Source organism: Borostomias antarcticus (assembly GCF_949987555.1).
Source record: "Borostomias antarcticus genome assembly, chromosome: 14".
Classification (NCBI taxonomy): domain Eukaryota; kingdom Metazoa; phylum Chordata; class Actinopteri; order Stomiiformes; family Stomiidae; genus Borostomias; species Borostomias antarcticus.
In genome coordinates, this window is record NC_140247.1 from 15,286,995 (window position 1) to 15,299,951 (window position 12,957).

Sequence of the window (12,957 nt, forward strand, 5' to 3'; positions counted from 1 at the left end):
TTGCGGTAGGGGGGTAGGTGTGCGGAGTGTTCTTTGCCGTCGCCTGCTGGGGAGGTTATGGTGGATCCAGGCGAGTTAAACAAGCTGAACAAGTATTAGGCTAGCAGCAAGTCCTCAAAAAAGGCTTTAGTTTTGTGGTATGAAGTACCTGCCCAACATAACCAGAGAGTCAAATTTGTATTTATATATAAATAAATACAGATATAAACTCATGTTAACATAGCATTAACTTAGGCGGAATTTGTATTTTTGTTGATAGGACAAGAGCACTCCTTAACTTTTCTCTTTTTCATCGGGAAAACATAGATTTGCATGCGATATACTGTTACTGGTTGGCCTAGGGTGCTATTGAACTAAAACCAAATGGTTGTGTGGATATATATTATGTTTTTTTGCAAACAAGTCGACTTAAGACCTACTACTTCTCTGGAACCAAACAAATTAGATGATTACAAAATGCTCATATTTGGAGAGGGAAAGGCCAGGTGCTGTAGGCTACAGTCAGAGTGTGAGTGTATAACCCAATAAAGCTTAACTAAAATTACAAACATAAAGATCCAAGGTGTAGGTAGAATAATTTTCAAAGAAATAATCCATTTAAATCAGAACCAAGAACATACCATACAAAAATTGAACAGAGTTCTTCTTACTTTAGATATTGAATTGTCAAATTACAAGTTCTTCAGACACATCTGGGGATACATTTTGACATTCTGCACAGCAAGTACAGAACTGTACAGGGAAGGCCAACAGAGAGGCACTGGCACTTTCCAGTCTGTCCACAATTTGCATCAGTGCAATATAAGTGTGTAATGTCTCTAACCTCTGTCGGTGCCGGGGGTTTCTTAAACAGGACGGGTTTAAGGGCTCCATCACTGACAGTCCATCCCTTGTCGATTGGACTCCATAGGAGAGGTTTGGGGAGATGACTGTGGCACCATATTGCGGTCTGGAACATTGCTCTCTGTACATGTTGTTCGAATGCATCCTCTGTTGGTGGGAGATTTCCAGAGGCTGCATCTGTTGTCGATGCAATGATGTAGCGGAGTTCATCCAGGTTAGTGCACAGTCTTCCATTTTCTTTTTCCCATACAGGAGAAGCACATACTCTCTTGCTACTGGCAAAGACTCCTCCAAGCATCCAGAGAGTCCAAAGTGGGCCATGTCTTTGAGCTCACTGAGATGTGTCTTGAGTTTGTTGAATGCTGTTGTCTTGCCTATTGTATACAAACTGCTTGTTGTGTCACAGCCAGTGTGCGCATGACATGCTGGAAGACAGCTGGACATGTCTTTTCCAAGTTTGTCTGCTATAGTGTTGATGGGGACATACCTCTCTCTCGTTCCATGCCCTGCATGCATGTAGACTTGAGATGATCCAAACACGCCTTTGCTTGCATAATACACCAGCAGTACTTCTACATCTATGTCATCACACCGCACAATGATGGAAAAATATGAATCGGCAAGATGTATGGCATGTAAGACCATTCTCGTATCGGCCTCCTCCTGATCACTGTAAAGTGATGTGAGAGTGCTGATTCCTGCTCTGCTTATGTTCCTCACCTCCTCTGCTTTGTCAAACCCACCTGCCAGGATGATGGAGCCATCTGATTGGATCCTCTGTGGGCCTGCAGAGATGATGTAACTGCTCACAAAGATACACAGTGCCGTCTTGTTTCCACTGCTCCTCAGGTACCTCCTGTAGTTCGGAACATTTGCGTTACCTGTGATCACATGTGTGGGCCCATCAGTTGCTCCTCTCCTTTGCCTCTCCAGGATCTTTATTGACTGTGGGTTGTCATATCTGTCAAAGACTATGACGACACATTTTATCTCTTGTTTCTTTAGAAGAGACAAGATCTTCTTGAGGATGCATTCATTAAGGTCACTAAAAGTATATTTATAATATAACTTATAATAGTATATGTTGTGGGGCAACACCTGGACAGCCTGAAGTCTGTGGTGAAGAGGAGGATGAGGGACAAACTCAAGTCTATCGACAAGCCCTCCCATCCCCTCTGACGAGCTGTGGCAGATGGGGGCCTGTATAACAGTGCCTAAGCGTTCCTACTTGAGTTGTGGAAGTGTGCATGTGTATGTATAATATTATGTGTATTATTAGATACATCTACAGTATAGGCTAACAGTCTGGGTTTATGTATGTATGTATGTATGTATGTATGTATGTATGGATGGATGGATGGATGGATGGATGGGTGGGTGGGTGGATGGATGGATTGTAGAATTCTACTCAAATAAATGTAGTAATTTTACATTTTTGTACTAGAAATGTTTACCTGCATGTCTCAGCTGTGACAAAACAAAATGTTTGTAGGCTATATCTGACAAGGTAAATACAGTTGGTATACATAACTCAAAAATGTCCTGTTTATTCCCGTTAATTTCCATGGAAAGTTTCCAACTTTGAATACCCCCGGAATTTTGGAACCCTATAACTGTAGGCTACACCCAACCTGGTCTCACTTGGCAGACTTCAGAACCCTTACCCCTAAATGGCCTCTGCGTTTATGGGACCTAGCCTTTACCATCCTTCTACACTGGCCGTAGCTGGACCGATGGGGACACCTCTTTTGTGTTGGTGGGCAATTTGCCAATAAACTGAGAAGAAAAAGGAGACCTCTTTTGTGGCTGCCGACCATCTACGCTGAAACGTGAGCGGATCTGACAACGTGAGAAACTGAATGAACTTGCTGATGCAACTGAACAGAATCCCTGCGTGCACGGGACTAGTAGGGAGGTAACGCTAGTTTAGCTGGTGTCACGTCCACGGCGTTTCGGGGTTGTCTGTTTTTATTTGTAACCTCGTATCAAAACGGGGACCATGGCCAAAGTCAACGGCGGAGGTTCCAGCTGTAGAGCCATGGTGATGGCTGGCAAATACCTATCGAGTCAATCGCCGGCGCTTTCTCAAAGCACGGGTCACCGGAGGATGTTGAAACTTCAGCGGCGCTTGGTGGGTTCGAACGCAGCCGGCCACGGGAGCAAACCCCCGGCTCTGGCCCAGCAGGAGTTCCCCCCCGCCTCTTTCTCGGCTGCGGACCGCTCGGTGTTGTCAAACCGCACGTTAATCTACCGGGATGTCAAGGCTTTTCTCAAGGAGGTCGGCGGAGACCCGCGGGAGGCGAGGTACTGGCTGACTCAGTTCCAGAGAGCCAACTTCTCACAAGCTCCTGCGTTTGCAGTCCTGGAGGTAAGTGCCGGCTAGCTAGGCTAGTGCTGTTTGCAGCTCACTCGTCAACTCGTCTACAAACAAGAATAAATGGGATCTAGTCACCTAACGTTTGCTAACTAGCCTGACTTCGGTCTCTCCAGAATGTCTCAGGCTAGCTAGCATCTTGAAAAGGTTACGTTAGCTAGCTAGCTATTTTAATACAAAGATCATGCATATGATCATATTATAATATCCTATTGTTGTTTTCTGTCTTCTATTTTCCCAGACAATCCAGATTTTGGTACCACCTAAGGTGACCGAAGAATATCTGTATTTTTGTCTTCCTCTGTACATGTACATGTCTCTAGTTTATATTTTGTAACTAGTAGCTTAAAGGAGTAGTAAAGGGAAAATGCATGTTTAGCCCTGTTTTAAGGTTACTTATGATCATATACAATGGTTCAGATAAAAACGTTGACAAAACTAGCACTTTTGAGAAAGTCTGATAATTGCTCTACCGCCGTTTTGGTCATACAATGGATGCGGGTGGGCACCTTGAAAAATCTTTCAAAAACATGTTAAACTCTCGACAGACACACACAACATATATGCAATAATGCAGTAATCAACTCGATATCAACACTGGAATAAGGAATGTAACCGATACATTAAAATAAGTGTGTTCTGTGTTCAGAGACATTTCATAGGAAATCTTCCTTTGGTTCATACTGCCCTGTGTGATATACAGTAGACCAGCTGTGTCCTGTTTGCCCTGATAACCCCTTCTCCAAGCCTTAGAAGTTTTATGGCAGGAGACCCTCCAGGGGTCCTCTCCTCCCAGCTCTCTCCTTCTACAGTTCAGCTGTTCACCCTCAGAACTAGCCTCCTCTCATATAATTGGTTAGTGGAGGTTTGCATATGCATGCACGGGATGGACCCACAGTGTTTATAATGCTCTGTTTTGAGGATAATATTTTTTTCTTTTTAAGTAAGCTGCACGAACATGCGATTAATTTGCAGGCAGCTCTTGCTCAGAGCGGTCAGGGTGGCTGCTGGACGCTGCAGCTGGCTGGACTGCGGAGCTGCTGTCTAGTCAGACTGGCTGTGTGAGCGCTGTGTGAGCGCTGTGTGAGTGGTGAGGAGGAGGAGACGGCAGCCCTCTCTGTACTCGCCTCTCGTAAGCTCGGTTGTAACTTGAACCGCGGAACGGCATATGTTAGATGCTTTTGCAGAGTTCTGGCAAGACAGTCATTCCCCAAATGACCAGAAAAACTCGCTAGATGTGTCGCTGGTCGACTTAGTAGCCAAAGGGTGTCTGGAACGTCACCAGATATAACGACAAAGTCGCCAAGTTGGCAACACTGCTCTAGCCTCGGTAGACCATCCTGAGAAAGACTGAAAGTGAGCATGCTAGATCTCGCTAGGTCTCACAAGGCTATGTCCCCCACATGTTGAACTTGTAAACTGTTGCACTATTGCCTGACTTCTGCTCTTTTGGAAAGAGACATTTTTGAATTATTTGCATCCTGATGTAATTATTTAAGTGAGGAGAGTAACGTATGCAGCTCAGCAGAATAACTGTTGTACCACCAAGAAAAAAATAATCTGGATAGTCCAATAATTTCCACCACATCTCTATCCTTACGTCAGGTGGACAGGTCGGTGTTCCAGAGCCGGCAGATGGTCCAGAGCCTGGCCTTCGGGCTCTCCTTCCTGCAGCGGATGGACATGAAGCCGGTGGTGGTGATCGGGCTGTCTCAGGCCGAGATGGAGGGGGCGGTCCTGGGCGAGGTCAGGGCTCGGCTGGTGGAGCAGTGCCAGGCTCTGACCGAGCTCCTGCAGCACCACTCGGCCACCGCCATCCCCTTCTTCAGCTCCGAGGCCTTGCTGCTGCAACAGGACCCCCCGAATAGCAGGAGCAGGTGAGCTACCACGCATTCACACGCAGCGCAGCTACCACGCATTCACACACGCAGCGCAGCTACCACGCATTCACACACGCAGCGCAGCTACCACGCATTCACACACGCAGCGCAGCTACCACGCATTCACACACGCAGCGCAGCTACCACGCATTCACACACGCAGCGCAGCTACCACGCATTCACACACGCAGATCAGCTACCACACATTCACACACGCAGCGCAGCTACCACGCATTCACACGCAGCGCAGAGAGAAGCCATCCACATAACCACCAGCACACCCATAACTACCAGCACACCCATAACTACCAGCACACCCATAACTACCAGCACACCCATAACTACCAGCACACCCATAACTACCAGAATACCCATAACTACCAGAATACCCATAACTACCAGTATACCCATAACTACCAGTATACCCATAACTACCAGAATACCCATAACTACCAGCACACCCATAACTACCAGCATACCCATAACTACCAGTATACCCATAACTACCAGTATACCAATAACTACCAGAATACCCATAACTACCAGCACACCCATAAGTACCAGAATACCCATAACTACCAGCATACCCATAATTACCAGCACACCTACCTCCGTAGACATAAACAGTTTCAAGGACAGGCCTAGCTACATTACATTAGTCATTTAGCAGGCGCTTTTATCCAAAGCGACTTAAAATAATTGCATTTAACGTATGTAGTCGGTGTACTACTACTCACCAGAACTCACAGAGGCATCTCCTTTCTAAACAAGTGAAGAGCATGGACTAGTGCTAAAGCCAAAGTGCATGAGTAGTAAAATATAAATACAATAGCTACTGTGCTCTGCCTGTCTGGGATAGTGTTACGGGTGTGAGTGCTCTCCATTAGACCAGCCACAACAAGGAAAGTAGACAACAATCCTGTTGCTTCAAATCAAATCAAACTTTATTTGTATAGCATATTTCATACACAGAGGCAACACAATGCGCTTTACAGAGAGCAATGGGGGGGGGGGGGGGCAAAGGTCCCACCCTTACATATTCCAGAGGGAAGCGAAAAAAAACAGTTTCAACCGGGGGCCAGAAAACTGAGCTGTAAAAATTCTTCCCTGACCTCTCTCAATGAGACAATCGAGCAAGCTCCTGGAAAATGGCTGGGTATCGATACTGATTTCCAAAAATTAATGAATGAATGAATCATTGAATGAATTAATGAACTATTCATTCCTTCATTTAATCATTCATTCATTAAATAAAAGATCTATTTTGAGATTCATGAATCGATTCAGAATCATTTGATTCAGAATCGATTCAGAATCAATAAATCTTTTTTTTTTTTACCCATCCCTAATACCGACTCTCCTCTCTTCTTCCCCGGTGTTTTTCCCGGCGTTGACCAGCGGCGTTGGCGGCGCCTCCATCTCGGTGGACGGCGGCCTGCTGCAGTGGAGCCTGGACTGCGGCGCCATCCCGCTGGTCTGCCCCGTGGGCAGGGACGCCTCGGGACGCTCCGTCGCCCTGGACTCCATAGACGTGACCACCGCCATCTCCAGAGTGCTCCAGCCCCTCAAGGTCATGTTCCTAAACAGCATGGGGGGCTTGCGCAACAAGGACCACAAGGTAGGCTTGTGTGTGTGTGTGTGCGTGTGTGTGTGTGGAGACGGATCGACAGAGAAGATCCTGTCAGATGAACACGTATTTGGGCTGGACTAGTCAAGTGAAGCTGTTCTGCGGTCCACACACTACCGACCAGCGCATTTCTGGACATTGAGTTGTGTTTAGGATGATAATAGACATTATTCAGAGCCAGCAGTGGTAGACGTTCTCTTGGGTCAAAGGTTCTGTGTGTTCTGATTGGTCGTATCACACCTCTGCCCCTCCCCTCTCTGCCCATAGACTAGAGCACCGTGACATCAGATTATAGTAAACAGGAAGTACGTTGCATGTGGACGACGCCCCTCTTTTTGGGTGAAACCGAGGCGGGTCCAGGGCAGAACTTGGGGAAACCCCGTTTGTACCTCACCGCCATTCAGAGTTAAAGTAGCTCACCTAAAAACGGGGCGGTGACCACGCCCACGGGGAGGAGCTTCCTGGAGGATGATCCTTCTGCTCTACGCTAGGTCACCAACCATGGAACGATTCTGTGTTTTAATCAGCTGTTCCTTCCCTGGACCCTCCCTCCACAGATCCTGGGTTCGGTGTCGCTGCCCGGCGACCTTCCCGGCCTGTCGGGGGCGCTGTGGCTGAGCGCGGTGGAGCGGCGCCGGGTGGACGCCATCGCACGTCTCCTCAACCAGCTGCCCTGCGAGTCGTCGGCCGTCATCACCTCCGCCTGCACCCTGCTGACCGAGCTCTTCAGCCACAAGGGTCAGTCCAGAGAGAACACGTTCGTACTAGGTCTTAACGCACATCCCCGATTTGGCACTGAGCCGGACTATAAAACAGGCGTTCGATTCTCGAAAGAGGACTCGCAACTCGAGCGTAACGCTCCCAAAACTTGTATTTTCAACTACGTGTCGATCGACAGATCTTGATAACCTGAAGGAGAGTTCGTTTTTCAGGAGTCAGTGTGTGGAGAGGCCTGGCGCTCTCTGGTCACATGGGAGCACGGTCACCGTGGAGACAGGGACAAGGGGACTTGTGCTTGTGACCCCTCACATGCTAACCCCTGTGACCCGCTGGACTTCTGCACCTGTGCCACTGTTGTCACACACACGTACACACACACACAGATCATGCTGAGAAGACCCCTAGAGTAGAACTCGCGTTCCAGGGTTATGCTCCCTACGAAGATATATTTCAATCTTGGAACGTTGCTTCTAAACTTTGCCTTGTGATGCATGTCGCGCATGCCATGGTCATGAAGCCCCCATGGACGACGCATGTAATCTAATGCAGGGTTATGTTTAGATTCTGGTGTATTTTGAGTAGACAGTGTCTTAGTTCAGCGGGATCAAACACCACCTCACCTCCCACACACACACACACACTGCTGAGAAGACTCCTAGATTCAAACTCAATGACCAGGGACATCCCCTCTACAAAGATATATTTCAACCTTGAATGTTGTTTCTAAACGTTGCCCTGTAATTTGCACGCGTGCTACATGTGTGTCGTGCATGCGATGGTCATTACATGGGTTACATGTGTAACGTAATTCAAGGTTATGTTTCTAATCTGGTGTATTTAGAGTAGGTGGTGTCTGTTCAGCAGATTCAGAAATGGGCCACCAGGTAATAAAGGATGCACTTACATTACTGACCAGCAAATGGCACTGTTGCATTGGCTCATTGCATCTAGATGTGCAGTAGATTTGGCTTGATGATGAAGCAACGCCATCATATATCCAGGTTTGCCCTCCAATAGTACAGGAGAGGAGTTGAACTGGGTTCCAGACAACTTCAGAGTGGAATATCACCTGGTTCAGTACCCAAACTCAGCCATGTCCCCTGTCCTCAATTATTCCTCTTTTTGTTATAGGGTCAGGGACCATGTTCAAAAATGGAGACCCCATTCACAGGTGAGTACATCAGTCTGTCTACAGCTTCGCTTCACAAAGATGGCTGCATCTTGAGGACAGGTTCACAGTTAAGAAGTTTAAGAGATCAGAAGTTGTGAGACACTTGTGGAATGAAAAAAAAAAAGAAAAAAAAGAATTGAAAGATGATAATGTGAGACTTTCTGTCCTAAAAAAGGGGGGGGGGGTACATTGTGTGCCATGGCCTAGTCTCGCATAGCCAGACCTATCTCCACACTTGGTTTATGCTGTGCCAGCCCTGGACCATTCGGGGATAGGGGGGAAAAACACTATTGTTTCAAACCACCACCATTGCTAGGAGGTGGTTGTGTTACGTAGTCTGGTAGAATCTCCCATCACCACCGATCGGCCGACCACATAAATCGGCACCGCTGTAAAATAAACCAATGATGAGGCTCATCCCCAAAATCTACATCCGTTGAGTCAGACTAGGCGTGGCCTGACCCCTCCCCCCTCCGTGTCCTCCAGGTACAGTTCTCTGGAGGGCATCGACATGGACCGTCTGCTGGCGCTGATCAACACGTCGTTTGAGAAGACCCTGAGGACGGACTACATCGAGTCTCTGAGGGGTCGCCTCCACTCCATCTACCTCTCTGAGGGGTGAGTGGGCCAGGACGCAGAAATCTGGGCCCTATACATTAACGATCTCTGTGCCCCCCCCCCCCCCCCCTGAGATTTTTTCACTTAGTCACAAGCCCCCCACCCCACCCCGAAACGACTATCTCGCCCCCCCCACTCAATGCGTGAAGCTTGGCACCCCTGTCAATCCTAACAAATTCCAGGATTTTAAGGGCCCTCTCCCTACTGGGGCCCTGGGTACTCGGTCCCCCCCCCTTGGAACGCCCATGACCGGTCAGCTGTGACCAGAGCGCACGTGTGAGAGCCAGGGGGCCAAACGCCTTGCTAAGTACCGCTCTGGACACTTGTTTAATTGCACCTTCAGTATTTGGGTTCCCTGTATATTTTTCTCATGTGGACGTAAATAAATTGTTACGTGTGTGTGTGTGTGTGTGTGTGTGCGCGCCTGCCTGTGTGCGCGTGCGTGTGTGTTTCTGTGTCACTGCAATGTGACTGCATTTTACCCACTATGAGAGAGTGGTCTTTAACCTTTGACCCATCTGGGTGACACCACAGGTACACGGCGGCGGCCATCATCACCAGAGAGCCGGTGTCCAGCGGCACGCCCTACCTGGACAAGTTCGTGGTGAGCAGCAGCAAGCAGGGCGAGGGCACCAGCCAGATCCTGTGGCAGTGCATCCGCCAGGACCTGGGCCGTCTGTTCTGGAGGTCAAGGGCCACCAACCGCATCAACCCCTGGTGAGACGGGTCCCAGCTACGGACCCCCCTACCCCCACACACACAGGTCCCAGCTATGGACGCCCCCACCCCCCCCACACACACACAGGTCCCAGCTACAGACCCCCCCCACCCCCCCCCCCCCGCACACACACACACACACACACAGGTCCCAGCTACCCCCCCCCCCACCCCACACACAAAGACCAGAAGGAGGGCTCACATCACACCAGTTTAAAAATCACTGCACTGGTCACCTGTCAGTTTTAGAATAGATTTTAAGATTTCCCCAGGTCCCCTGCCTCTGGAACACCCAGAGGACCTGGGAATGTCTGAGACTGTGGTGACTTTTAAGCGAGATCTTAAAACATAGCTTTTTAACATTGCTTTTACCACATAGTTTCACATGTTTTAATATCTTAGTGTTCTTAATTTGTATTTCTACAAATTTCTATTTTACATTATCTTTTAATTCTTTTACTTTTATTGTTTCTTTGTTCTCACTGTGTTTACATGATTTAGGGGGCGGCTGTAGCTCAGTTGGTAGAGCAGGTCGTTCACTGATCGAAGGGTCAGTGGTTCGAATCCCAGCTCCGACTGTCCACATGTCGAAGTGTCCTTAAGCAAGACACCTAACCCCAAATTGCTCCCAATGAGCAGGTTAGCACCTTGCATGGCAGCTACCACCATTGGCGTGTGAATGTGTGTGTGAATGGGTGAATGAGAGGCCATTGTAAAGCGCTTTGAGTGCCGCTAAGGTGGAAAAGCGCTATATAAGTGCAGTCCATTTACCATTTATGTTTTTATTGTATGAATGGTGCTATATAAATATAATGACATTGACACACACACACACACTGAGGAATGTCTTAACTCCTGCACCCTTTGCTCTTGTGTCCCCAAGGTACTTCAAAAACTGTGACGGGAGCTTCGCCAACGGTAAATGGACCGTCTTCTGGTTCGGCCTATCGGATATCAGGGATTCCTACGACCTGGTGGAGTACGCCAAGGGCATTCAGGAGTCCTTCGATGAGCCAGCGGCAGCAGGGGGAGCAGAGACCACCGCCCAGCGACCGCCACCGGGGTCCTGAACCTACACCAAGCCCGGCCCGACGCTCCTGGAGTTCTGTAGTACCGAGCCACGGGGTCCCAGGACAGAGTAGCAGTTCTAATAGAACATAAACTGCACTGTGGAACAGTCTGGTATGGAGTTCTTTCAGAGGACATGAAAGCGATGTGGTTTTGTATTGACCTACTGTAGTGGTGTTGATGTTGTGTTAGTCAGGCGTTAATGGTGAGATGTGGAGGGCTAGAGCAAGGCAGGGGTTTTGGCGTTCAGTAAGGCCTAACGCTGGCACCTGGTCGTAACCGTGGATACTGTATAATGAGAGGAGGACATCCTTACTGTGAGTACTGTATACGGAGGGGAGGGGCCTCTGGGTTCTCTCACCCTCACGTGGTTCCAATGGTCCAAACTACTCCACTCGCCATTTAAGGAATTTTAGAATGAATCTTGGAATATTTGGCCAAAGATTTGTACTTTTCAAAATGGATCTAGAAGATCAGGTTTAATGGTGATTGGTGATACGAAAACTTGGTGGTGGGGGTATATTTGAGGTAAGTGCTTATTTAAAGGTGCAGTATGCGGTTTGTGATTTCCTGTTAGACCTGTTAGAAGTTTTGAAAGATTTAGAAAAATGCAACCGATAAAATCCCTGCCCCTCCCTTCAGACCTCCCTCCAAAACCCCTCCTCCAAACTGAGGGACAACAAATGACACTCGCTAGGCAGGTAGGTAGGTTGACAAGCAGGTAAGCCATCCAATCATTTCAAGTTGGCAACTCAAAATGATTGGACGCGCTTATTACAGTCCTGCGACTTCCACAGATTACAGATTTATTTAATTTGAGTGTCAGAGAACTTTATTTATTGATTGCTGTCAGAATATAAAAATATAACAAAAAGTGCTTCTGAGCCAAACCGCATATTGCACCTTTAAAGGAACACACCGACTTTTGGGGAAATTAGCTTATTTGCCATCTTCCCCAGAGTCAGATAAGAAGATGCATACCCTTCTCTTGTTGCATGCCGGAGGGAGCATTAAGACCCGTTAGAGCCGTAGCTCTATCACTGGAAGTGGATTTGAAACATTAGCCTATAAGCTAATTTTCCCAAATGTTTGCGTGTTCCTTTAGGTTGCAGACACAGTCAGCACTCTGTATTTTTTAGCATTCAGCACTATAAGCTATATCTTTTTCACCAAAGATTGGTATCACGTTTACCTCATTTATTACGGCACTTGTGACTTGGCTTTTAAAGTGGGTTCAGACAGTTTCACTGTTACGTATCTGCCTGTTTGGAATGTAAAAAAGTTTACATTTTCAAGACATGGGAAGACGTTCTAAAACTTAAGTCTCATCAGAGTAGTTTCAGCTTCTTTATAAGTGCCTTGAAGTTTACATGCATTCGTTAACAATGACACTTGAATCTTAAAAGCATTTAAAATTGACTTTTTATAGACTGCTCTTTTTAGAAGCTCCAGTCAGCCACTTGAACAACCAGAGGGAACCGCATATTTCAATAAGATATTATTTCTTTGAACTAGGATAGTATTAAGAGCATTATAAGCAATGTTCCCACTGGTCATGGAATTTCTGGAATATCATGGAATTTTAAAAGGTCTATTCCAGACATGGAAAGTCAGGGAATTTGATCATTTTTTGGGCCAAGTCATGGAATATCAGTGGATTTTGTTTGTAGCATGTTTACATTTTTGCTGCATTTTTTTTTTTTTTCATGCAGTTTTTTTCTTTATCGGGTTATTTCATGCATTTCCTGTATTGCTTGAGTGGTTGATTGGTTACTTGATTTTCCAGCGCCCGTTTATCCCTTATACCTCCATGGTTTATCCCCTTCCGCTTGTCAACAGTTTTTCCGCTCATCAGTTGTCATGGAAATTCAGCTTTTTAGTCATTGAAAGGCGGGGAATTTGACATTTGACTTAGAGTGGAAACCCTGTTTAAGGTTCT

General features: G+C 47.1%; 1 protein-coding gene across 1 annotated transcript; it reads left to right on the forward strand.

Annotated features, from left to right (window-relative positions):
- Nucleotides 1-2,814: 2,814 nt before the first annotated feature.
- On the forward strand, nucleotides 2,815-11,837 carry nags (N-acetylglutamate synthase). The gene is made up of 8 exons (XM_084449236.1): nucleotides 2,815-3,211; nucleotides 4,823-5,094; nucleotides 6,496-6,715; nucleotides 7,282-7,462; nucleotides 8,576-8,615; nucleotides 9,102-9,233; nucleotides 9,768-9,950; nucleotides 10,834-11,837. The coding sequence occupies exons 1-8, from the start codon at nucleotides 2,843-2,845 to the stop codon at nucleotides 11,018-11,020; spliced, it is 1,584 nt and encodes a 527-aa protein (XP_084305362.1). The 5' UTR covers nucleotides 2,815-2,842; the 3' UTR covers nucleotides 11,021-11,837.
- Nucleotides 11,838-12,957: the final 1,120 nt, after the last annotated feature.

Excerpts from the sequence above, each read along its gene's own strand:
- nags (XM_084449236.1), top strand. The coding sequence starts at position 2,843 with ATGGCCAAAGTCAACGGCGGAGGTTCCAGCTGTAGAGCCATGGTGATG. Across the intron at positions 5,095-6,495 it reads CCCCCGAATAGCAGGAGCAG|CGGCGTTGGCGGCGCCTCCA; the intron begins GTGAGCTACCAC and ends GGCGTTGACCAG. Across the intron at positions 9,951-10,833 it reads ACCAACCGCATCAACCCCTG|GTACTTCAAAAACTGTGACG; the intron begins GTGAGACGGGTC and ends TGTGTCCCCAAG.